Here is a 26,378-nt window from a genome sequence, read left to right as displayed (position 1 = left end):
TGAGGAAGGAATCATTAGCAAGTGGATGATTCCTTTTAAGATTCAGGTAAATCTCTCTTGCTTCATAAAGGCTTTTGCAGGATTGAATAAAATGAATGCTTGAGTTTCTGTTCATAATCTAACCCAAAACATTGAACTCAAGATTGTTGTAAGAACATACTTAGATTAAATAATATTTAATGATAATATTAAAAATTCATTATGAGAAGAATAATTTGTTTGTAACAATGTGTAGTTTGTTAATAATGGTTTTATTTTTGTTTAGTAATATTTATTAACCTAATTGATCAATCCGAATTAAAAGTAGAATAATCTAGAATATACTAAAAAGTGTTTAAATACAAAATTAATCTATTTGCTAAATGGTAGAATATCTTAAAATATCATAGTTACCTTAAACCATTAACACAAGTAGGTCATGGGATATATTGAAATTGGGAAATGGGGTACAAAGCAACTAGAGGTAGAGGGTGATGTGTCTTTTACTCTAACACCCTCTTTATTGTAATTGGCTTCTTTCCCTCATTCTTGGAGATCTTGGTGATCAATTCTTTCCAAAATTAAATGCAATCCTAAAACCTTTAACCAATTTTAACTGATTAAAAAATGAGTGTTTTATTCATGGGCTTTTTCCATATATACTTTATTGTTTCTCAAGCCTAGAGTATTCCAAGACTTTTAACAAATTGGAAAAAGGTGGTGCACTTTTACTTATAACTATTTTCTTTTTATATTTAATTATCTCTCAAGTAACTCTTCAAGACTTTTTTGAGAGCCTCACTCTCTTATTAGATGTTAATCAAATATATAATATAATTCCCTTAGCCAACCAATAAAATTTAGACTTCTTAAAAGTTCATTTAGCCCACTATTATTCAAACCCAAAAATATTTAACCCTAAATATCCCTCTTAACTAATTGAAAAATAGGGTGTAATAAGTTCTTTCCCTTTATTTTTGAACCTATATGCAATTCGTTCTCTTTAGTTGTTTACAATGTACAAATAAGTTAAAAAATTTATGCAACTAGCATGGTTAGATTGTTCTAAAAACTATAGACTTGTTTGAATATAATATTTTTTTAGATTACTTTCAATAGCTTTTGTCACTTGGTAGAAACAAAGTGAAAATCCAAAAATTTGTAGCCCAAGAATCAAAAGAACCAAAAGCTTCTTTAAGTAGTAGTAAGTTATCTTTATGACTGTATTAAACACTAATGACCTTTAAGTAACATCTTAAACAAATATAATTATATCATGGTTTTAATATTTTATAATGCAAAAGAAACAAATGGGAAAAGAAGATGTAGATATAGACAAGAGGATAGGAGTTTTGTATTACATCAAGTAGTATATATATATTTTTTTTTTCTCTAGATTTCAGTTAACTTTAGAGGTTTTGTCTATGTTTAAGATATAGTATTAAACACTGATAATTTTATGAGTGAAAAAATTAAAACTGCTAGATGAAGGTATATTTTAAAATATACCTGAATATTTATAATATATTCTTTTCATTTTAATAAAAATATAAATTACCACCTACATTCAAACAAGCACCAAGAGACATGACGAAAGTGAAATGCTGGCCATTCTCTTGGTGGCATGCACTTTCTTCTCTGGTTTCCAATCTGTTGCAATTTGTTCTTGGCTCCAACCATTTTTCCTCCTGCATTTCTTCCACAAATCAGGGATTACGCACAATTCTTGCTCTCCTGGCATTCTTCCTGGGAAAGGTGAGCCCGGACAACTCCACCGCCAGCAGCGTGCCAATTGTGGGAATAATCTGGGCACTGGCGCTGTGGGTGTTTCTTCTCCTCCCATTTCTTGCAAGCATCGGCTACAGGAAGCGTTTTGATCGAGCAAGAACGTCCCAGCCGCTGGTATTTGCGTCGGTCTGGACCACGGCGTGGTTCCTGTGGAATCGATTCGGCGGCGTCGGCGCCCTCCTCCATCCCGCCGTGTCGCAGGTGACAATCTTGCCCCTGGTGATGAGCGCCGGCGTGTGGGGGATGGATGGGATCGCATTCCTCATGGCGTGGTTCTCGGCGATTCTCCACGACAGGACCGTTCTCGACGAGTCTCTTCCCAAGATGGACAAATCCGACAAGAAGCGTGCTACGCAGCTGCATCGCGGCCACTCCCTGGCGTTTGGAGCCATTGCCCTCTCGACCTTGTTCTACGGCAGCGCCAGGGTCTCGGTCTTCTCGGGCGATTTCTTCCAGAAGGACATCGCCCTCACGATGAAGAAAACAGTGCCGGTCTCTTGCGTCCTGGGCAAGCTCCTCGTCTACGAGGACATGGATGTGATGCTCAACCGGACGAACCAGCGCCTCCGAGCCGGCGATCGGTTGGTGCTCTGGTCCGAGGCTGCGGTGAAACTCCACCTCAAACAGGAGAGGGATTCTCTCCAATTCAAAGCCGGACAGATCGCTTTCCAGCACGGCGCCTACGTCGGCATCACTTACGAGTACAAGGACGCGAGCGTCGGGAACTATTTCGACCTCGTTCTTCCCGATGGCTCCATTGGATTTACCTACAGGAAATCCCACTTGGTTCCATTGGTATGGAACTCCAGGGGATCCCATTCTTCCTGTCATCAAGACCGAGCTCGGCCGGATTGGAGGAGCTATTTGTTACGATTTCGAGTTCCCAGACCTGATGCGCCAGGCCGGGAAAAAGAGGTAGAGCGCAGTTATGATGGTGTTCTCTAAGTTTCTGGTGAATGCTTTTAGGATTGATATCAACCGCGACTTGGGAGCAAGCGGTCCCCGGGCGAAAGAGGCCGATGCTTTCCGTGTCGTGGAGAATGGCTTTAGTTGGTTGGAGGCGTTTCAGCGGTTGTAGATCCATATCTCCAGACATTCGATTACAGATGTGACAGTTTTGATCAATCAAAGCTCTCTAATGTTCTTCTGTTTCTTTGGCAGGGAAGGTATCTCCGACTCGGTCTTCGCCATGGCGCTCCCAGTACTCGGGAAGGCCTGGACGCTTTACCCAGGCTACGGCTTTCTTTTCGCTTGGCTAGTGGCAGCACTCGCTGCGGTATACGTCTCCATGCTCTGCCTTTGTGTTCTACATCACTGGTGACCGATCCTTCAAGGAGTTTGAGAGGTCGGAGCTACATTGCGTGCTGTTGTCAGAGGAATCAAACGTGCTTGTCTAAGATTCCTGTGAAGCCCAATCTGTAATACAAAACATGGGTGATATGGACGTAGCACTTGCATTGACTTAATCGTCGTTTGGTGCAGGTCGGATACCGAAGCACCGCACGATTTGGAGGAGTCCAAGGCGATGGATCGAGTCGGAGGCAGCCCCACGCTGCCATGACAAGGGCATCGCGTTCCATCTCCATCGCTCCGAAGAGCTTCGTGTGAGCATCGTGGCGCAAAGGAATATTTGCTTTGTTAGTACCTATCATGGCAGCAAGTATCGTCGTCAGGCATCAAACATTGATCGTTTTCTAGTTATCCATGAAGAGTTTTGAGAACATTCACATGGAATCAAACACATTCCCTCAGGCGGATCATCAAACACAATTTTCGCCTGGTGCACTTTCCACACACCTCAATCGCTAGGTATTGCAAGGTATCTGTCTGATTGAAGTTGCTCGCGATCTCTCAGAGCCTCTGGTGATTTGGTCCAGGAGGTCCACGCTCAGATCCTGGGAATGTTGGGTGTTATATAGACAAATGATTTGTTTTTTTCCCATTTTGTCAATATTTGAATTTATCAAGCATGAAACGCAATTGGTACTTCTAGTCTTAAATTCTCGAGCAATTTGACAACATAATCTAGGCAGCAGTTTTTGTTCTTTAGATTCTAACAATGCCAAGCCCATACATTTGCCAGGAGAGGATACATAGCTCTGCTGCTCGCAAGTCCAGACACCCATTTTGATATGCAGGTTCCACACTCGAGGCTCCGACATGCAGCTAAAAGGCACAGCCAATTCAAAGAAGTGGGAACAAATGGCATGTTTCCGATGAGTTCTCTTGCATTGTCAATGTAACCAGCTCTTGCCAAGCCATCGATTATGCAGGAGTAATGCTGGTGACATGGCTGAATGCCACAGTCAAAAGCCATCGAAACAAAGCAACACTGCGAACTTGGCCATGAGCATTGAGAGCGGAGACAAATCCAACTTGGTTGTAAATGCCGGCCATCTACATAGTGTGAAACAACTCAAACACAGAAACCGAATCCCCTGCTTGGGTACATGCACTGAGCATTGCATCCCAAGAAACTTCATTCTTCCCTGGCATCTGGGCAAAAGTTTTTCTTGCAAGTGAACTCTGGCCACTAAGACCATAGGCAGCAAGCATTCTAGTCCAAGAAATTACGTCCTTCTCCACCATTGCATTGAACATGACCCTTGCTTCTACCATATACCCGTTTTGGGCATAAGCATCAAGCATGGTGTTCCAAGAAACTAGATGTTGGTATGGCATTTTATCGAAAAATCGTCGTGTCAAAGTCCATATCTCTTGATCCTGTGTATCCATACAATAGTGAACTCCACAATATTAAACTTTAACATGGCATTTTGTCAAATATACAAGTTTTTGTGATTGTTTTAAAGACTAATTTTTGGGACTAAAGTAAAATCCTAGAGCATGCATTTTTTTTACAAAGGGGGGTTTTGTTTATAAACCTTTTTTCTATTCTATTACATTAATTTGGTGCTTAACAATCCTTTAGGAATGATCATCTACAATCATATTTAGGCTATCCAGTCACCAATGGTACTTCTCTTAAGGTTTACCAACTTTGGTTCTTGTTTTATATTTGTTAGCCATGAGAATTAAATTAGGCTTCAATACCAATGTTATAATCTAGTGTGAAAATACAAAATTTAATCTTCTCTTAAAGTTCTTCACCACTTAACCACCCTTGAGCTTTTGAGTTTTTGATGAATTCCAAATGTATAATAAGTTAAACACGGTTGACTAACTTAAAGCATAATTTAACTCCATACTTATGTGATTCTGTGTTTAACTAAGGTTTAAACCCATCTCTATAATCCCAAAAGGGAGAGTGTATCTTAAGTTCTTTCTCCTGCAATGGACGCCCGTCAATTTCAGCAACGAATCCCCCTACTCAATCATGTTTGGGCTGGACAGATGTGGCACCACCAACAAGGTGCACTTCATCTACAAGCACAAAGGCCCTAAATCCGACAAGCACATCGAGCATCACCTCAAGTACCCGCCATCGCCAGTGGCTGACAAGCTCTCTCACGTCTACACAGCAGTGATCTACCCGAACAACACGCTCAAGATCCTCGTCGACGGCAAGGAGGAGAAGAGCGTCGACCTCCTCTCGAGCGACTTCCAGCCGGCCGTGATCCCGCCCAAGACCATCCCCAATCCCGACGACAAGAAGCCCGAGGACTGGGACGAGCCGGCGAAGATCCCCGATCCGGAAGCGACCAAGCCCGATGACTGGCTGGACAACGAGCCGGACGCTCCACTGGAGATCGAGGACGCGGAGGCGGTCAAGCCCGATGACTGGCTGGACAACGAGCCGGACGAGGTTGACGATCCGGAAGCTAGCAAACCCGCGGACTGGGACGACGAGGAGGATGGCGAGTGGGAGCCCCCGAAGATCAGCAACCCAAAGTGTGAGGAAGCGTCTGGGTGTGGAGAATGGAAGAGGCCCATGAAGAGGAACCCGGACTACAAGGGGAAGTGGTATCCTTCGATGATCGACAACCCGGCTTACAAGGGGATCTGGGCTCCGAAGCAAATACCAAACCCGGAGTACTTCGAGTTGGACAGGCCGGATCTAGAGCCGATCTCGGCGATAGGGATCGAGATCTGGACGATGCAGGACGGCATTCTTTTTGACAACATCCTGGTGGCGACCGACGAGGCTGTGGCAGCAGAGTACAGGGAGACGAAATGGAAGCCCAAGTAAGAGGCTGAGAAGGAGAAGCAAAAAATTGAAGAAGCGACTCCTAGTCCTGACGGCATCCAGGTACTTTTCCTTTGTTTTCTTTTGTCTGTCTTTTTTTTTTCTTTGTGTGTGTGTGTGTGACGACCTCGAATCTTTTCAGGCAAAGATGTTTGAGTACCTGCGCAAGGTTGCCGACATCCCGGCTTTGGCGTCACAGAAGGAAAAGATTCTTGTAAGTAAAACACACGAGCATGGACTTTGTCTCGTATTCTAATTTTCTTTTCGTTTGTGACAGGATCTTCTGGAGAAGGCCGAGAAGTTCCCAACCATTTCTTTGAGCGCCATAGCTTTGATCCCGCTCGTCGTGGTGGCCACGCTGTTTAAGATTCTATTTGGTGGCAAGAAATCGCCCCCCAAGAAGACGAAGGTACAATTAGCAATACGCTGCGCGAGTTTTGGACTGTCATGGTTGTTTGTCTTGCGCAGGTGACTGTAGAGAAGTCCAAGAGGGAAGACATCTCCAGCCCGGACGATTCCAAGGACAAGGCGGCTGGCAACGAGATTGAGAAGGAAGGCGAGGGCGCCCGCCAAAGGAGAACCCGACGCGAATTGTAAGAAAACAGGAGGCGAGAGAGAGCTAGAAGAATCAAAGCTTTTACTTGAGAGAAGACAACAGAAGAGCGCTCAAAACGTTGTATTGTAAGTGGATGTTTCCCTTTTTTTTGGATTTTACTTGAATCACTATAGTACCTGAAGTACATAGAATTACTGAATAGATGCTACGAGATTCTACTTACTAGTTCCAAAACAGTGCTAAGATCGTGGCCAGCTCAATCCTTGGCTGTAAGAAAAACAAACAAGTTCAATTGGAAAACCCAGGAATATGTATATTTACAAACATTCATATGCATGGCTATTTCTCATACAGAGTATTTAGCAGCCTCCACCGCCTCCACCACCGCCTCCTCCGCAGCCACCACCACCACCGCCTCCTCCGCAGCCACCACCACCACCACCGCCACCACAGCCTCCTCCGCCGCCAGTGCCAGCACAAGCTCCGCCACCACTGCCGGCAGCCCCCATGAAGGCGCCCGTTGCTGCAGACGGGCGCCTTCGCCTCTGCTTTCGCCTGTTAGAGGCTTGAGAGAAACCGAAACACATCTTGGATTGCGCAAGATAAAGGTATGATTGATGCGAGGAGGCTTGCGCTTATATACTAGGCAGGAGAACATCTGATTGGCCACAAGACCTGACCATATGAAGCAAGCAAAGCAACTTCCTTCATGCACAATTTGACGAGATTTTATGCACGTATTCCTCAAAGGTTGGATAGACAAATGCACGTCTTGCGTTTCTTGAACACTCTGATGAAGTGTCACGACGTGGCACTCATTGCATAAACTTCTCCAGGTCCACGCGCTATCATTGCTTTCTTCGTGGCTTCCTCTGGGTCAAAGTCTCAAATTGCCTTCTAGCCTGTGTATAAGCAGAAGATTATGCCCCCTTGCATGCAAGCAATCAATCCAAAATGTGTTTCAGTTTCTTTGCATCTCCAAAAAGGCGAAAGCCAAGAAGACGCTCCGATTTCGCGGGAGCAATGTTTAGCGGTGGCCACCATGGTGGAGGCCACAGTGGAGGCTCTGGTGGTGGTCATGGTGGAGGCCACGGTGGAGGAGGCTGTGGTGGTGGCGGAGGCTGTAGCGGTGGGGGCTCATATAGTGTGGATTTTTTGTTTGGGAGCTTGTGTAGACGTTTGCTAGTAAAGCATAGGGTGTCTTGGGGCTTGCGTCGGTTACGTCCATTACAGATCTCACTACATCGTCTCCCAGTCTAAGATTGTTATAATCCTCGTGGCTCTTGCATGCTCCGAGAAGGCACGTCCACTCGAGAGCACTGGGAACGAACGGCATGCTTAAGATTAGATCTTTGGCGTCGTGAAGGTGGCCGGCTCGGAAGGGATCTACCATGCAACTGTAGTGCTGCCTTGTGGGCTCAATGGCGTGATCCACAACCATGGAAGCGAAGAAGCTCTTTCCCACTTGAAAGCTGCCTTTGTGGCTGTTTTGAGGCCAGGATGGATACGAAGCACGATGTGTTTCGGGAATCTACGGCCTGCATTTCGTTGAAGAGAAGAAAGGCCTTGCTGTCAGTGGTGCTTAGTTGTGCATATGAAGCTATCATGGAGCTCCACAAGATTTGGTCTCTGTCAGGGGCTGTATCAAAAAGTTTCCTTGCGTATACAATATACAGGTTCCACACTCAAGGCTCTGACATGCAGCTAAAAGGCACGGCCAATCCAAAGAAGTGGGAAAAAATGGCATGTTTCCAATGAGTTCTCTTGCATTGTCAATGTAACCAGCTCTTGCCAAGCCATCGATTATGCAGGAGTAATGCTGGTGGCATGGCTGAATGCCACAGTCAAAAGCCATTGAAACAAAGCTACAAGAAGCTTACAAAATCTTTAACATGCCTCACAGGGATTTAGTGTCTTGGAACGCCGTGATCTTTGTTTTAACGTTGCATGCGAATAATAGAAATTTGGAAGAAGCTAAGGACATCTTTGAGAAAATGCCAGAAAGAGATCTAGCTGCTTGGAACTGTATGCTGAATGCATATTCCCAAAGCGGGTATCCACAGGAGACAAGGCGTGTGTTTTATTCTATGCCTCAGAGAAGTCTCATTTCCTGGACTGTGATGTTAAACCTCTCTGCCGCAAATTCTAGTTTACAAGAAACAAAGAATATATTCGAAGCCATTTCAGAAATTAATCTAGTTTCGTGTACGTCAATGATTTCTGGTGACCGATCCTTGAGAGGTCGGAGTTGCATTGCGTGCTGTTGTCAGAGGAATCAAACGTGCTTGTCTAAGGTTCCGGTGAAGCCCAATCTGTCAGGAACTCGATCAACGCCTTGGACTCCTCCAAATCGTGCGGTGCTTCGATATCCGGCCTAGTCTCGTTGCACCAAACGACGATTAAGTCCATGCATATCACCCATGTTTTGTCGATTGCAAAGAAGGTAGCCCCATGCTGCCATGACGAGGGCATTGCGTTCCATCTCCATCGCTCCGAAGAGCTTCGTGTGAGCATCGTGACGCAAAGGAATATTTGCTTTGTTAGTACCTATCATGGTCGTCGTCAGGCATTAAACATTGCTCGTTTGATAGTTTTTGATGAAGAGTTTTGAGAACATTCGCATAGAATCAAACACCTCAGCGGATCAGCAAACACAATTTTCGCCTGCTGCACTTTCCACACACCGTATTGCAAGGTATCTGTCTGATTGAAGTTGCTCGCGATCTCTCAGAGCCCCTGGTGATTTGGTCCAGGAGGTCCACGCTCAGATCCTAGGTGTTATATAGACAAATGATTTGTTTTTTTTTCCCATTTTATCAATATTTGAATTTATCAAGCATGAAACGCAATTGGTACTTCTAGTCTTACAGCAGTTATTTTTTCCTTAGATCCTATCAATGCCAAGCCCATACATTTGCCAAGAGAGGATACATAGCTCTGCTGCTCGCAATTCCAGACACCCATTTTGATACACAGGTTCCACACTCGAGGCTCTGAGCCAATCCAAAGAAGTGGGAACAAATGGCATGTTTTCGATGAGTTCTCTTGCATTGTCAATGTAACCAGCTCTTGCTAAGCCATCGATTATGCAGGAGTAATGCTGGTGACATGGCTGAATGCCACAGTCAAAAGCCATCGAAACAAAGCAACTTCTAGCACATTTAACACTACCAACTTGGCCGTGAGCATTGAGAGCGGAGACAAATCCAACTTGGTTGTAAATGCCGGCCATCTGCATAGTGTGACACAGAAACCGATTCCCCTGCTTGGGTACATGCAGTGAGCATTGCATCCCAAGAAGCTTCATTCTTCCCTGGCATCTGGGCAAATATTTTTCTTGCAAATAAACTCTGGCCACTAAGGCCATAGCCAGCAAGCATTATAGTCCAAGAAATTACGTCCTTCTCTACCATTGCATTGAACATGACCCTTGCTTCTGCCATATACCCGTTTTGGGCATAAGCATCAAGCATGGTGTTCCAGGAAACTAGCTGCTGGTATGGCATTTTATCGAAAAATCGTCATGTCAAGTCCATATCTCTTGATCCTGCGAAGGCATACAGCAGTGAACTCCACGATACTAAACTCCAACATGGCATTTTGTCAAATATACACTTTGCCTGCTCAACTTTGCCAGCGTGGGCATATCCGGTTAGCATGGCGTTGCATGCGTGAATGGCATTTTTTGAAAGATGTCCTCGGCCATGAAGATGCTGCCAGCATCTCGGTCCATGTTACAATGTTCCAGCATGGCATTCTATCAAATAATGATTTAGCTTCCAAGAGATACCCTGACTGGGCATATGCAGAAATCATTGACGTACACGAAACTAGATTAATTTCTGGAATGGCTTCGAATATATTCTTTGTTTCTTGTAAACTAGAATTTGCGGCAGAGAGGTTTAACATCACAGTCCAGGAAATGGGACTTCTCTGAGGCATAGAATAAAACACACGCCTTGCCTCCTGCGGATACCCGCTTTGGGAATATGCATTCAGCATACAGTTCCAAGCAGCTAGATCTCTTTCTGGCATTTTCTCAAAGATGTTCTTAGCTTTTTCCAAATTTCTATTATTCGCATGCAGATCATATCTCTCTCGGGCATGGCATCAAACACCTGAACCGTCTCGTTGATATACCCATTGTGGGCATACGCAAAGGTCACGGCGTTCCAAGACACTAAATCCCTGTGAGGCATGTTGTTAAAGATTTTGTAAGCTTCTTGTACACATCCACACCGACCAAACGAAGATAACATCATATTGAAAGAAATCAAACTCCTCTCTGGCATTTGGGAAAACATCAGCTTGGCCTCTTCCATATGACCATTTTGTGCATACACAGCTAGCATCAAGAACCAAGACACCGAGTCCTTGTTACGCATGCGATCGAAAACTTGCCGAGCATCCTTGACTCTTGAAAGCTTGCCATACATCTTGATCTTCCCGTTTGATGCAAAGCGCACCCTTGCAGCAGTGTCAGTGGCTATTTCGACCTTGAATGCTGTGGCGGGCTTTACTGCTGCAATGGACATGCAACAAACAAAGAATGTAAAGAACAAACCTCCAAAAGTAACGATTAAAACCACAACGTTCAATGATGAAGTTGTTTCTCAAAGCTTCATACGCCATGGATGGTCCCGTACCTCCTGCCTTTGGTAAGCTGCGTCAGCTGGAAGTTCTCGAGTTGGGAGGGAACTTCTTCTCCAGACCACTGCTTGGTCAACTTGCATCCACACTGCAAATGCTGGATCTGACAGGTTATAGATTTGAGGAACCGATTCCATCCATAGTTGGGAAACTTACCAGCTTGGGGTACCTCATCCTTGAAAGGGCCGACAGCTCGGGCAGCATTCCGTCGTTCCTCACCAAGCTCGAGAAACTCCTCGTCTTGAATCTCAAAGCAAGCTTGTTTTTTGGCTCCATTCCTTCCTCCCTTGGGCAACTAAAAAGCCTAGTTCTCCCAAGCTTACAGGTTTCATTCCCTCATCCTTAGGGGACTAATGTCTCAATCTCTTGAGCATTTCCAAGCTCATAAGATCCATTCCATGTTTGATTGGTATGTTAAACATACCAAATTTATGATAGGTATGAAGTTGATTATTAGTTGGAGTTATGAGAAAGTTGTTGGTCTCACAGCCCTTGTAAGGACAGAAAATGATGCTATCTTAATTGTTATGGATTGTTTGACAAAAATGGTTCATTTCTTCCTTGAAATTAAAGTTTTGAAATTTGCTCAAACATTTGTATATTGGTTACTTGGTTTGTTAGATGATATTATGAGTGATTAAGATCCCAAGTTCACATCCAAGTTTTGGCAAATAGTTTTTAAAACGTAAAAAACTAAGTTGCACATGAATAGTGATAAGCATTCACAATCAATTAGGTAAAGAGCACATGAATTAACTATTGAAAAATATGTTTAAGATTTTTGTAGGAAAATTGACATAACAAAAAGTATAAAAGTATTGCAAATGTGACTGTGGGTATCAAAAATTAGTTATTTGTGAATCCTTTTGAATTTTTTTCTTTTATTGCCACAATAGCAAAAAATTAATATTGCTAGATCCCTTTTTTTGTTTAGTAAATTAGGGTTAACATCTATATTTAGGAACTCTTATGTGTTTTTTGCTAAAAATACTTAATCTGGTTTTTAACTCTCTTTTACTCTATCTTTGTCGCGCATGTGACTTCGGGTATCGAAAGTTACCTGTCGACTAGTCCTTACGGACACTCTTACCTTACTGCCACGATGGCAGGAGGTCGGTACTGCTGGTTCCCTTTATTGGCCCCTCTTGTTCAAGTGTTAGTAAACTGGACTTTGCATCTGTACTTGGCCGGATGAGCATAAGGAAGGAATTCCTAAGTGTCTATTTAGCTGAGCATACTTGGCCCGGCTTGTTAGTTCTCTTTTGCTCTGTCTTGCACTGGCTTGACAAGAACCCTCGCGTATTGAGATTGGTCCCTCAATATCGCTGGATGATAGCTTACCGTGTCTGCCAAACACCCTCGCTATCATGCCCTTTGTGTTAGTCTCATTTCGGTCCCAAATGCTATTTGTGGAAAGTGTCCAGATTTGCTCATTTGGCATATCTACGGAATGTAGAGATTGTCCTGAACACAATGGTGTTCGTCTCGTGTCCAAATTCGCAATCTAGGGACATTCCATATTTAGTAAGTTTCGAGCTTGTCCCAGAGACTAACTCCTGATACTAAGGGAGGCTTGGGGTGAAAGCCCAAAGCGTGTGTTCCTCAAGGGGGGGGGGCTATGGGGGGTTCCAAATGTATAGTAGGGATAGTGGGTAGGTCGGGCATGGCCGACCAACCTGAGGCATAGTCTAGCTCCCGCTTGCGTGCCTGTCCTTGTTCTGCGTCCGGCTTGGGTCTAAGCCTAAGTTCCATTCCATGCTAGTTGGTGGAGTACCCTTGTCCTCACGTTAGGCCACCGGTATGCCGAAATAGCGCCAGACTCCGTTTGGCTCCGTTTTGCATGCTGGTCTTGGCATTGGGATGCTGGTTGCTCCAGGACTGTTCCAAGTCGCTCCGGGCTCCTGTCCCTTCGCTCCTTGGGCTTTATGCTCGGGAGTTGCTCCATGGTTCGGTTTCGTCACTCCTTGGCTCCATGCTTGGGAGTTTGGCACCGTTCCTTTGTTCAGTGGCCCAAGGCCTTGAACCTTGGGTTCCTATGGACACGTGGCATGGACACGTGGCATGTGACACGTGGCATCTGTCACGTGGCACAAAGAGGGTTTAGGTTCTGCTTCGTGGTGTTATCCTATGGTAAATCACCATAGGATAAAGGGTCAAAAACCACGTGCGCTACATTTGGTATCAGAGGATGAGTCTCAGCGAGTTCTATTCAATGAGATTGGGCAACTAGTCTCGTTGCATACGCAGAGATGAAAACGATGATCCGAGTGGGTACACGTTTGGTGCAAAGGGTTCACATTCGTTCCTTGGGTATGGTTTTGGTTACCTTGTTGTACCATATTTTGTGAGCTTGAGCATTGGGCTCACAAAAAGGATTTGAGTTGTTCCGGTTACACGAGTTTGAGCTTGGGCTCGTGAGTGAGGCACATTAGCAACTTGAGGTTACACTTTGAGTTGGCAGGATTAATGTTAGCCTATCGGTGGTTCCATGAGTTGTTCCATGTACCATGGGTGAAAGCAAACTTTCCCTGGGTTTGCTATGAGTGGCAAATAGGCTGGTCCGTAGCTGTTTAGCACAGCACTAGTGGATCCTTCCTAGGCATGGTTACGAGTGGATCAATCAAGATTGTAGGGATGAGTCAATTGATTCAAGTAATTGTTGCTGTGCTCTCTCGTAAACTTTTCTTGGATTGGACTGAAGGCAGTGCGAAAGCAAGCTTGAGGTTTAGTCAAAGATGAGACCGAAAAGAGAGTCATCAGGGGCGAAGGATCAAACACGTAAATCATCTTCTCTTCTTGGAGAGATAATTTGCAACGATGTGTTAACTCATTGCTCGTGTTCACATCATGCAATCAAGAGTCCCTACCTTGATGCATCTTGGAGATGATGGTCTTACAAATGGTGAGTTATGGGATGGATAGCGGTGAAGCGCTAAACCATTTTGTCTAGGCTTGCTATTGGGAGATTTGGGTTGCAATGCTCAATTCTTTTTCGGGGAACCTTGCTATTGCTCCTTGAGTAGCTTGGTGCTGGATTAGTTTTGAGTTTGGTCGGAAAGAGAGTGGCATGAGCTTGTCCGTGTTGTGAACAAAAGTTAGTGGTGTTGGGTGTTGTAAGTCTCTATCGGTGGAGTGTGGCATCTATGTTGCATTTTGTCGAATCGAGTTTGCACTTGATACTCACATAAACCTTTAAAGTAATGACATAGACATCGCTCGTGGTATTGCTCAATTGATGATCAAATCATTGTGATTTCCATATCATATCCATGTGATGATGAGCAATGTGTTTACGAAGTTGCTTGGTTAAACGATGATCAACCCCAAAGTGGTTGATGGAGAAGCTAGTCTACTTGCAAGTAGTAGCATGGTAGTAGTTTTGACGGGATTCTCGATAGTGGTCCATTATGCTAAGCTTAAGTTGGTACGTTATTCCTTTGAGAGTTTGCCCATTAGGTGTTGGAAAGGGTTGTAGCATTTGCTATAGCTCATTAGTTGATCCGTTAGCACTTGGAGTAGATTGTTGGATGGAGAAGGTGTGTAGTTAAGACATTAATATCACTAGCACTTGTGTTAGTGGAAGTGGCATTGTTATTTTAAGTGATGAGGAAGTTTCCTTAGAGCTTGATTTTCCATGTCATTTTTCTTGTTAATGTTTTGGCTTTACATTGGATCTTGAAGGTGGTTGAAGAAGAGTGTTAGTGCAATTTGAATATCCGAAGATATGGTCTCCGTGATCAAGCTTTAGATGTTCATTTTGCATTCTGCGGACGTCTATGTTGGATGTTGAAAGAATGGGCAAAGAGATGTTCGAGGCTTAAGCGTACTATGGATCATGAGAATTTGTGTTGAGGTGAACCTATGTGAAGTTGTTAGTAGGAGGAAGTTGGTTGAGTCTTGAAAGTTTGTATTCCTGGACTGAGAGTCATTCTTTCTCTGGGATGGAAATTTTCCACAAAATTTTCTTAGACTTTTCCAATAGCTGATCTATTATCACTTTGTCCGAAAACCATTCCGTTTTCGTAAGCCAGTACAAACTAGTGAAGGGGTTGGAGTTGACTTCAGTTGGCTTAAACCTTAGTATGTAGTTTGTATGATGCGGCCTGAAAGGGATGCTGACTTTTGGGGCTAAGGCAATTGAGTTGGATAGAGTCTGGAGTTAATGTAGAAAAGTGGTTGTTGCACTTTTCTGAGAAAGGTGACCCTTGTACCTTTCTTTTGTAGCGTTATGCTTGGTGGCAGGTTGCACTTTGCATTTCGTTAGACTCTATGAGAGTAGTGAGCTCTCACTGATCTTGATTTGGTCTTGGTGGCCCTGCGCCTTGGCTAAGGATGGTGATGTTCAACTTAGTTGTTTGAGTTTAAGATGTTGGTACCCGTATTATAGCTTTGTCTATGAGGAGGTTGTGTACCGATATGAGTCCATCTCATGGTCTTCACTTTAGTTTCGGCTGAGTGTTGATCATGCATAGCTAGCCTCTTCAAGGCATGCTCAGAGCTGTTGGCTAAATGCATTAGTGAGCTTATTGCGGTTGAGTTGGAGTTGAGTGGTCATTTAGTTTGTGCTTGCCCATGAACGTTTATCTTGACCTGGGGTATCACGTTCATGTTGGACAAGTATATGACTTGATGGCATGAGTTTAGTGTTTGAGTCTTGTGAAGGCAAGTTGAGGGGTGATTGTTAGTTGCTTTGTGACTAGTGATTGCTTGTAAACTTTGTCGAAAGACTATGACACTTGCTTCACTCGATGATGATTTAGCAGTGATGGGCTTGCTTTGCCGGATGGTGTTGCGGAGGATCGTGTCGTTAGACTTACATGGGTTTTCCATGTTGGCATGTTGACTCTATCTCTGTCAATATCATTTGGTTGCGTTTAGTTCATAATGTTGGATTTCATTGAGTCTTGGACGTGGTGATTCACTCTTTGAGGAAGTGTTATCTGTAGTAGAGTATTGTTGAGGGATTGGTCTCGGATACTGAGTTAAGTGTCTTTGACTTTGGTTAGCTTAGTTGCTAGAAGGCTTTGAGTGGTGATTCACTCGTGCTTTCTTCTAACTTTGTTCTAGTGTTGGTGGCACTGAGGTGATGCCTTGTCGTTGACATTGTTGATGTTGAGATTTAAGTGAAATGAGATGTCTCTCCGCAAGATTGATGTCGAGTTTCATTAGTCTTAATGAAGATAGTGTTGATGATTTGGCTATGGCTTTGTGTTATTGGCATTCGTACATTTGCTAGTTCGCAACTATGTTGACGTTCAAACGAACCAAGTGGCAAGTTTGAGTTAGTTGTGTCCAGACGAGATTATTTAGTAGGGGTTGAGCTTTGGCTTTTCCTTGAAAAGTGATTTAGTCATGGACTATGCTAACTCTACAAATGGGAGAGTTAGTGATCGATATTGGAATATTTGAATCCTTATGGGATTTTAGTTGAAATATACTGATCATTGATGATTCTTTTTGTGCTTGTTATGAAGTGAGTTACGTCTTGCTATGGATGGATTCATGGAGGATCGTTTGGTGATCACTTGTCCAGCATAGCTTCGTTATGCTTAGCTTTTGGATTGATGCAGACATGCTCTTCATTAGCTAGGCATTATGAAGTTTAGCTTATGGATGTGTTGAGGAGGATATTGTGGGTTGAACTATAATTTCTTCTTTAGCATTGAAGTTAGTTCATGCGAAACTTGTGATCATTGTTAGGAAAGACTTAGCCATAGACTTCTTCAAGCTTTTGGTTCTTTGAGCTTTATGCTCGTTGTTCCATTTGTTAGAAGTTGTTGGGGAGGGCATTTTGGCTTGTTAGCTTCGATGAAGTTAGTATTTGCATCTGGCAATCATTGGTGATGATTAATTATCATCTAAGATAGTTGATTATCCTTGTCAAGGGTTTTGCTTGGTTGTTGTTGATATAGAATGATTCACTGCTCTTTGAGATAGTGGATTCTTTCTTAGACGATGATTATGCATCTCTTTATTGATGGGATGATTGATGATCTTTCGTGATAGTTAGTTGTTCTCTTTGATGGCTTGTGGCTTTTTGCAATATCACATGTTCTTTGTGATTTGCTCTGGATTGGTCTCTTGGGTTTGAGACATCAAAAGGATGTTGCTAACACTTGCTTAGGCAACTTGAGTTCCTTGGTGTTGTTGGCTGGGATCTATTTGGATTGGCTAGTGTGATAGTTGGCATGAATGGGTGTTTGTTGGTCTTACCGCATTCATTCTGTTCTGTTGATTATTGCTCGAGTTAGTTCTGATAGGTTGGGATGTTATTTCCTTCGGGTGATACATTCGCGAGCATCTTGCCTGTCAGTCAATGATACTTTGTGTTCTTTGAGTTATCTTTAGTAAGTTGTTTGGCATACTATCTACCATCTTCGATAATGAAGTTTCATCATTGAGTGTTCTTGATGATATACTTGCTATTGAATTTTGTTGGATGATGATTCCTATATTTACCAATTATGATGATCTTGGTGGTTCCCATGCTTTACTATTGGTTTATCGGATGATAACTTACTTGGAATACATGTGTGTTCTAATCAAAGATTTATTCACTGATAATTAAGACTCTAAGATATCATTGTCTATGACTTTGATATTGTCCATCTCTTGATCTTTGAGTTTGGGCCAGTAATGGGCAGACTGGCTTCGGCACTTCGTGTGCATGGTGAAATCTCTAGTCATGGGGTAGCTACTGTCGACTGGTCACATAACCCGCCTCTTTGTCGATGTTCCTTATTCCGTTGAAAGGGCGTGACCGTGTAAACAACTCTAACTGCCTGTTTACAGTAGTCTATCTAAACCTTACCGACGGGTTTGGTTTCTTTGCTCAGGAGGGTTGGGGCTCCTGGCTCCTCTCTCTTTGTCTCTGCGGGCAGGGCATATCACACTTTTGTAAGCTGGGTGACTCCCAGAGCAGCAAGGGTGGCTAACTCCGTTGGTCATTTCCTTGTCGGCGACGGCTGGAAGGTGTCTGAGCTGGTAGCGCATCCGCGTTAGACAAAGAGGTTGCCCCCTAACTCATTTAAGTTGGTGCATTTCTCACATAGTGTGAGTACCGTGAACTTTTTCTGGAGTTGCTTCCTTGGCGGTATTCTAGACTCGAGTATGCATCGACGAGGACGTCGATCTTCCCTAGGGGGGGAGAGTGTCGCGCATGTGACTTCGGGTATCGAAAGTTACCTGTCGACTAGTCCTTACGGACACTCTTACCTTACTGCCACGATGGCAGGAGGTCGGTACTGCTGGTTCCCTTTATTGGCCCCTCTTGTTCAAGTGTTAGTAAACTGGACTTTGCATCTGTACTTGGCCGGATGAGCATAAGGAAGGAATTCCTAAGTGTCTATTTAGCTGAGCATACTTGGCCCGGCTTGTTAGTTCTCTTTTGCTCTGTCTTGCACTGGCTTGACAAGAACCCTCGCGTATTGAGATTGGTCCCTCAATATCGCTGGATGATAGCTTACCGTGTCTGCCAAACACCCTCGCTATCATGCCCTTTGTGTTAGTCTCATTTCGGTCCCAAATGCTATTTGTGGAAAGTGTCCAGATTTGCTCATTTGGCATATCTACGGAATGTAGAGATTGTCCTGAACACAATAGTGTTCGTCTCGTGTCCAAATTCGCAATCTAGGGACATTCCATATTTAGTAAGTTTCGAGCTTGTCCCAGAGACTAACTCCTGATACTAAGGGAGGCTTGGGGTGAAAGCCCAAAGCGTGTGTTCCTCAAGGGGGGGGGGCTATGGGGGGTTCCAAATGTATAGTAGGGATAGTGGGTAGGTCGGGCATGGCCGACCAACCTGAGGCATAGTCTAGCTCCCGCTTGCGTGCCTGTCCTTGTTCTGCGTCCGGCTTGGGTCTAAGCCCAAGTTCCATTCCATGCTAGTTGGTGGAGTACCCTTGTCCTCACGTTAGGCCACCGGTATGCCGAAATAGCGCCAGACTCCGTTTGGCTCCGTTTTGCATGCTGGTCTTGGCATTGGGATGCTGGTTGCTCCAGGACTGTTCCAAGTCGCTCCGGGCTCCTGTCCCTTCGCTCCTTGGGCTTTATGCTCGGGAGTTGCTCCATGGTTCGGTTTCGTCACTCCTTGGCTCCATGCTTGGGAGTTTGGCACCGTTCCTTTGTTCAGTGGCCCAAGGCCTTGAACCTTGGGTTCCTATGGACACGTGGCATGGACACGTGGCATGTGACACGTGGCATCTGTCACGTGGCACAAAGAGGGTTTAGGTTCCGCTTCGTGGTGTTATCCTATGGTAAATCACCATAGGATAAAGGGTCAAAAACCACGTGCGCTACAATCTTACACTAACTTCAGAAAAACCTTTGCATATTAAATTCTAGTCCTTTAAAATTGCTTTATGATAACATACTATCCATTAAACACCTCACCATCATACCTCATATGATAGTTTCATTAAGTTCTATTAACTATTTATGGAAAGTGTTTAAATATGCTAATAAGGCATATGTACAAAATGTAAATGCATTAGAGTTTGAATGCATTAGAGTTTGGATGATTGATTCTACTAAGAACAAAGTAGCCAACCTCTCTAGTACTTTGCTAAAAACATCAGCTAATGAAGTGGAGTTCTTGGCAGCTATTGATACCATGAAGTTGGTAGCAGATTTCAAATTTAAGCAAGCCACTTTCATTAGAGATGTGCAACTCATCACATGCCAACTTACTGGAGAATACCATGTCTACAAAGAGAACCTGAAAGAGCTATGGCAGCATGCAGTCAACTTGAAGGATGAGTTCTTTCATATAACTTTTCAAACTGTCCTTCGTGAAAAAAACTTTTGGGTAAAAAGATTATTACATGAAGCAATCACCACAATGCGAAAGGCAAACAATGGAGGAGTTTGAGATACATAAGCCCCTTGAGCCCAAGGTCCCTCTAGGCTCTAGGACTTGTGTTATTTTCCTCAATAGTGACAAGGACTTTATTGCCACATTGCTTACTTCAACAAACCTAGCAAAGCTCTTGGATCTCCTTCATTATTTCAAGGATGTATTTGCTTGGAACTACAACAAGCTTTTAGGAGTCTCTATGGACACAATCATTCACAGCATTGTGCTTTCAGAGTCAAACAAACTAGTCTATCAAAAGATGCAGTATTTCACCCGGCAGCTTATGTGAAGATGAAGTTGGAGATCGAGTGACTTCTGGCAGCCAACTTTATTTACCTTTGGAGAACTTAGAGTGGGTGGCCAATCTCATCATTGCATACAAGGCAAATGGAAAATTTTGCCTCTATGTTGACTTTTGAGATTTGAATAAGGCAATTGCAAAAGATCACTTCCCAATGCCATTTATTGATGTGATTGTGGATAAGATGGCTGGACACTATTACTATTCTTTCATGGATGGTTTTTTAGGGTACAATTAGATCTTCATTCATCCCAATCACCGAGATCTTATAGCCTTTCAGACACCTTGGGGCATTTTCACTTTCAACGTCCTACCATTTGGTTTATTTCAATGCTTTATGACCCATACCTTTCACGACTTGATTGGAGAGGCCTTGAGGGTGTATATGGATGATTTGTGCATGACCTCCAATTCTTTTGATGGCCACCTTTTGCAATTGGAGCAGATTTTCACTCGCTACCGACAATATAAGTTTTCTTTGAGTCTGGCAAAGTGTAAGTTCAAGGTGATTGAAGGCTAGTTGCTAGGATTTGATGTCTCACATGATGGGATCAAGCCCCAAATGGCCAAGGTTGGTGAGATTTTGGATCAGTCCCTACCAACCAAATTGAAACAACTTCGTGGCTTTCTCAGGCAAACAAGTTTTTTCACCATTTCCTCCAGAACTATGTTGCATGTTTATGGCCTTTAATAGCTCTAGTACAACACAACATTCCATTTGTATGGGGTGAGAGCTAGCAACAAACCATTGATTCGATGCATGGCCCCAATTCTCTAGCCACCAAAACAATAACTTCCTTTTGAGATTTACATCATGACTGGAATATGCAGGTTCCACACTCAAGGCTCTGACATGCAGCTAAAAGGCACAGCCAATCCAAAGAAGTGGGAACAAATGGCATGTTTCCAATGAGTTCTCTTGCATTGTCAGTGTAACCAACTCTTGCCAAGCCATCGATTATGCAGGAGTAATGCTGGTGACATGGCTGAATGCCACAGTCAAAAGCCATTGAAACAAAGCAACTTCAAGCACATTTAACACTGCCAACTTGGCCGTGAGCATTGAGAGCAGAGACAAATCCAACTTGGTTGTAAATGCCAGCCATCTGCATAGTGTGAAACAACTCAAACACAGAAACCGAATCCCCTGCTTGGGTACATGCAGTGAGCATTGCTCCCAAGAAACTTCGTTCTTCCCTGGCATCTGGGCAAAAGTTTTTCTTGCAAGTGAACTTTGGCCACTAAGGCCATAGCCAGCAAGCATTATAGTCCAAGAAATTACGTCCTTCTCCACCATTGCATTGAACCCCATTTTGGGCATAAGCATCAAGCATAGTGTTCCAAGAAACTAGTTTCTGGTATGGCATTTTATTGAAAAATCGTGGTGTCAAGTCCATATCTCTTGATCCTGCATAGACATATAGAAACCATACTAAACTCTAACATGGCATTTTGTTAAATTATTCTTGCATCCAAATTTGCAATTTAATGTTATTTTATATTTAATAAGTTTTTGTGATTGTTTCAAAGATTATTTGTCACTTCCTTAACTCAGGTAAAAGCTTGAAGTGTGCATTCTTTTCAAAAGAGGGTTTTGTTTATAAGCCCTTTTTCTATCCTATTTGGTGCTTAACAATCCTCTTTATGCCAAGGAATGGTCATCTGCGATTATACTCTTTACTTCTTTTAGGGTTTACCAAACTAATTCTGTTAGCCACGAGAATCGAATTGGGTTTCATTATTAATGTTAGTGTGAAAATAAAAGATTTAATCTCTTCTTTAGGTTCTTCACCACCTAACTACCCCGAGCTTTTGAACTTTTCAAGTTCCTTCTCCTGCAAGAGGCTGGATGGATGCCTGGCAATTTTAGCAACGAATCCCCCTACTCAATCATGTTTGGGCCAGACAAATGCAGCACCACCAACAACGTCCACTTCATCTACAAGCACAAGGGCCCCAAATCTGACAAGCACATCGAGCATCACCTCAAGTACCCGCCATCGCCAGTGGCTGACAAGCTCTCTCACGTCTACACAACAGTGATCTACCCAAACAACACGCTCAAGATCCTCGTCGACGGCAAGGAGGAGAAGAGCGTCGACCTCCTCTCGAGCGATTGTGATCCCGCCCAAGACCATCCCCAATCCCGACGACAAGAAGCCCGAGGACTGGGACGAGCGGGTGAAGATCCCCGATCCGGAAGCGACCAAGCCCGATTGGGACGAGGACGCTCCACTGGAGATCGAGGACGCGGAGGCGGTCAAGCCCGATGACTGGCTGGACAACGAGCCGGACGAGGTTGACGATCCCGAAGCTAGCAAGCCCGCGGACTGGGACGACGAGGAGGATGGCGAGTGGGAGCCCCCGAAGATCAGCAACCCAAAGTGTGAGGAAGCGTCTGGGTGTGGAGAATGGAAGAGGCCCATGAAGAGGAACCCGGACTACAAGGGGAAGTGGTATCCTCCGATGATCGACAACCCGGCTTACAAGGGGATCTGGGTTCCGAAGCAAATACCGAACCCGGAGTACTTCGAGTTGGACAGGCCGGACCTAGAGCCGATCTCGGCGATAGGAATCGAGATCTGGACGATGCAGGACGGCATTCTTTTTGACAACATCCTGGTGGCGACCGGGCTGTGGCAGCAGAGTACAGGGAGACGAAATGGAAGCCCAAGGACGAGGCTGAGAAGGAGAAGCAAAAGATTGAAGAAGCGACTCCGAGTCCTGACGGCATCCAGGTACTTTTCCTTTGTCTTCTTTTGTCGTTTTATTTTTTCTTTGTGTGTGTGACGACCTCGAATCTTTTCAGGCAAAGATGTTTGAGTACCTGCGCAAGGTTGCCGACATCCCGGCTTTGGCGTCACAGAAGGAAAAGATTCTTGTAAGTAAAACACACGAGCATGGACTTTGTCTCGTATTCTAACTTTCTTTTCGTTTGTGACAGGATCTTCTGGTGAAGGCCGAGAAGTTCCCAACCATTTCTTTGAGCGCCATAGCTTTGAACCCGCTCGTCGTGGTGGTCACGCTGTTTAAGATTCTATTAGGTGGCAAGAAATCGCCCCCCATGAAGACAACGGTACAATTAGCCAATAGCGTTGCGCGAGTTTTGGATTCTCATGGTTGTTTGTCTTGCGCAGGTGACTGTAGAAAAGTCCAAGAAGGAAGACATCTCCAGCCCGGACGATTCCAAGGACAAGGCGGAGGACGACGCGGCTGGCAACGAGATTGAGAAGGAAGGCGAGGGCGCCCGCCAAAGGAGAACCCGACGCGAATCATAAGAAAACAGGAGGCGAGAGAGAGCTAAAAGAATCAAAGCTTTTGCTCGAGAGAAGACAAGAGAAGAGAGCCCAAAACGTTGTATTGTAAGTGGATGTTTCCCTTTTTTTTGGATTTTACCTGAATCACTATAGTACCTGAAGTACATAGAATTGCTGAATAGATTCTACGAGATTCTACTTACTAGTTCCAAAACAGTGCTAAGATCGTGGCCAGCTCAATCCTTGGCTGTAAAAAACAAACAAGTTCAATACAACGTATTATTTGAGGAAGTTTTGGAAAACCAAGGAACATTCATTATTTCTCATACAGAGTATTTAGCAGCCTCCACCGCCGCCGCCTCCACCACCGCCTCCTCCGCAGCCACCACCACCACCACCACCGCCGCCAGTGCCGCCTCCGCCACCACTGCCGATTGCAGCCCCCATGAAGGCGCCCGTTGCTGCAGACGAGCGCCTTCGCCTCTTCTTTCGCCTGTTAGAGGATTGAGAGAAACCGAAACACATCTTGGATTGCGCAAGATAAAGGTATGATCGATGGGGGGAGGCTTGCGCTTATATACTAGGCAGGAGAACATCTGATTGGCCACAAGGCCTGACCATATGGAGCAAGCAAAGCAACTTCCTTCACGCGCAATTTGACGAGATTTTATGCACGTATTCCTCAAAGGTTCGATAGACAAATGCACGTCTTGCGTTTCTTGAACACTCTGATGAAGTGTCACGACGTGACACTGATTGCATAAACTTCTCCAGGTCCACGCGCTATCATTGCTTTCTTCGTGGCTTCCTCTGGGTCAAAGTCTCAAATTGCCTTCTAGCCTGTGTATAAGCAGAAGATTATGCCCCCTTGCATGCAAGCAATCAATCCAAAATGTGTTTCAGTTTCGTTGCATCGCCAAAAAGGCGAAAGCCAAGAAGACGCTCCGATTTCGTGGGAGCAATGTTTAGCAGTGGCCACCATGGTGGAGGCCACAGTGGAGGCTCTGGGGGTGACCACGGTGGAGGCCACGGTGGAGGAGGCTGTGGTGGTGGCGGAGGCTGTAGCGGTGGGGGCTGTGGCGGAGGTGATTAAAATGACTTCATGTGTACAGGAGAGAGTAAGTCCTTAGATTTCACATATAGCGTGGATTTTTTGTTTGGGAGCTTGTGTAGACGTTTGCTAGTAAAGCATAGGGTGTCTTGGGGCTTGCGTCGGTTACGTCCATTACAGATCTCACTACATCGTCTCCCAGTCTAAGATTGTTATAATCCTCGTGGCTCTTGCATGCTCCAAGAAGGCACGTCCACTCGAGAGCACTGGGAACGAACGGCATGCTTAAGATTAGATCTTTGGCGTCGTGAAGGTGGCCGGCTCGGCTCAAGAGATCTACCATGCAACTGTAGTGCTGCCTTGTGGGCTCAATGGCGTGATCCACAACCATGGAAGCGAAGAAGCTCTTTCCCGCTTGAAAGCTGCCTTTGTGGCTGTTTGCGGCCAAGATGGATGCGAAGCACGATGTGTTTGGGGAATCGACGGCCTGCATTTCGTTGAAGAGATGAAAGGCCTTGCTGGCAGTGGTGCTTACTTGTGCATATGAAGCTATCATGGAGCTCCACAAGATTTGGTCTCTGTCAGGGGCTGTATCAAAAAGTTTCCTTGCGTATACAATATGGCCTTCTCGGGAAAATGCAGATATCAAAGCATCCCAGGTCACAACGTTGCGTTCTAGCATGCTATGAAAGAGTAAAGCAGCTTCACGTAGTTTGCTAGTTAGAACAAACGCATTTAACATTGTGTTCCACGAAACCATATCCATTTCGGGCATCTCGTTAAAGAGTCTTAAAGCAAAGTCACAATGCCCTGATTGAGCATACGCCGAAAGAATAGAGTTCCAAGAGCACAGGTCTCGCTGCGGCATTTGATCAAAGGTGGCCTTCACAAGCTCCAAGTCTGAGGGTTGTGAGAGCAGCATTATCGTACAGGAAGTAAGATCAAGCTCCGGCATTTGATAGAAAAAGCTCTTGGTTTCCTCCCCGGGGCTGTTCTTGGCAAGAACAGCGAGCATTGTTGTCCACGACGAGAGAGCTCTCTGCGGCATGGAGTCAAATATAAGCTTTGATTGTCTAGCATCACGGCAGCATCGCATCACGGTGTTGCAAGAAACGAGATCTATCTCAGGCATCTCGCGGAAAATCCTCTGTGCTGAATCGACATCCTCGTTCAGTGCGTACGCGCCAAGCATCGCGGTCCAGGCGACGAGATCGTGCTGCGGCATTGCATAAAACAAAAGCTTTGCTCCGTGCAAATCTCCGCCCTGCGACAAGGCAACCAAGATTGTCGTCCATGACACAAGGTCACGAGCCTCCATAGAATCGAAAACACGTTTCGCTCCCTCTACATGCCCGTTCCGGGCATATGCCGCAAGAATGGAATTCCACGACACGAGATCATACTCGGGCATCCCAGAGATAGTCCTCTCGGCAGTTTTTAGATCCCAGCTGTGTGCGTGGACTGACAAGATTGCATTCCACGAGAGAAGGCTGTGTTGCGGCATCTCATCAAATGTTTTTTGGGCATTGAGAATATGCCCACTCCGGGCATATGCCAAGAGCATGGATGTCCATGCAAGGACATCCTTTTGCGGCATTTTGTCGAAGATCTCTTTTGCATGTTTAAGATGGGAGTTTTGGGCGTAAGCTCGAAACATGAAAGCCCACGAAAAGGAGTCTTTGTGTTTGATGGTATCAAAGATTTGGCGTGCCACTTGTGGGCTTCCATATTTGCCAAACATCTCAATGAGCTTGTTGCTAAGGAAGGATCATCAGCAAGTGGATGGTTCCTTTTA

At 44.6% G+C, this 26,378-nt stretch overlaps 4 protein-coding genes, 1 long non-coding RNA gene and 1 pseudogene across 9 annotated transcripts; 3 read left to right on the top strand and 3 right to left on the bottom strand.

Annotated features, from left to right (window-relative positions):
• Positions 1-1,566: 1,566 nt before the first annotated feature.
• Positions 1,567-3,215, top strand: LOC112349345. The gene is made up of 2 exons (XM_024683623.1): positions 1,567-2,682; positions 2,734-3,215. The coding sequence occupies exons 1-2, from the start codon at positions 1,567-1,569 to the stop codon at positions 2,737-2,739; spliced, it is 1,122 nt and encodes a 373-aa protein (XP_024539391.1). The 3' UTR covers positions 2,740-3,215.
• On the top strand, positions 2,957-5,948 carry LOC112349344 (calnexin homolog). Its single transcript, XM_024683622.1, has 3 exons — positions 2,957-3,043; positions 3,250-3,371; positions 5,083-5,948. Exons 1-3 carry the CDS (start codon positions 2,957-2,959, stop codon positions 5,915-5,917), a joined length of 1,044 nt encoding a protein of 347 aa, XP_024539390.1. The 3' UTR covers positions 5,918-5,948.
• A 2,265-nt stretch (positions 5,949-8,213) lies between these two features.
• On the bottom strand, positions 8,214-11,447 carry LOC112349409 (pentatricopeptide repeat-containing protein At4g18840-like). Of its 5 annotated transcripts, none has more exons than XM_024683806.1 (3): positions 11,277-11,447; positions 11,063-11,223; positions 8,214-10,992 (listed from the first exon to the last, which is right to left on the bottom strand). In XM_024683806.1, exons 2-3 carry the CDS (start codon positions 11,100-11,102, stop codon positions 10,487-10,489), a joined length of 546 nt encoding a protein of 181 aa, XP_024539574.1. In that variant the 5' UTR covers positions 11,103-11,223; positions 11,277-11,447; the 3' UTR covers positions 8,214-10,486. The 5 variants fall into 5 exon arrangements, with proteins under 5 accessions (XP_024539574.1, XP_024539575.1, XP_024539576.1 ...); XM_024683807.1 differs by having other exon boundaries at positions 11,063-11,217; XM_024683808.1 differs by having other exon boundaries at positions 11,063-11,208.
• Positions 11,448-22,074: 10,627 nt separating this feature from the next.
• Positions 22,075-23,570, top strand: LOC112349343 (annotated as a pseudogene).
• A 36-nt stretch (positions 23,571-23,606) lies between these two features.
• On the bottom strand, positions 23,607-23,902 carry LOC112349412. Its single transcript, XR_002993378.1, has 2 exons — positions 23,862-23,902; positions 23,607-23,779 (listed from the first exon to the last, which is right to left on the bottom strand). It is a non-coding gene; the product is annotated as an uncharacterized LOC112349412 (long non-coding RNA).
• Positions 23,903-24,665: 763 nt separating this feature from the next.
• On the bottom strand, positions 24,666-26,180 carry LOC112349342 (pentatricopeptide repeat-containing protein At4g02750-like). The gene has a single exon (XM_024683621.1). The coding sequence runs from the start codon at positions 26,178-26,180 to the stop codon at positions 24,666-24,668; it is 1,515 nt and encodes a 504-aa protein (XP_024539389.1).
• Between the last annotated feature and the right edge of the window lie 198 nt (positions 26,181-26,378).

Source organism: Selaginella moellendorffii, unplaced genomic scaffold (genome assembly GCF_000143415.4).
Source record: "Selaginella moellendorffii unplaced genomic scaffold, v1.0 SELMOscaffold_38, whole genome shotgun sequence".
NCBI lineage: Eukaryota > Viridiplantae > Streptophyta > Lycopodiopsida > Selaginellales > Selaginellaceae > Selaginella > Selaginella moellendorffii.
Note: the sequence above shows the minus strand (reverse complement) of the source record. Positions and strands in the feature narration are given on the sequence as shown.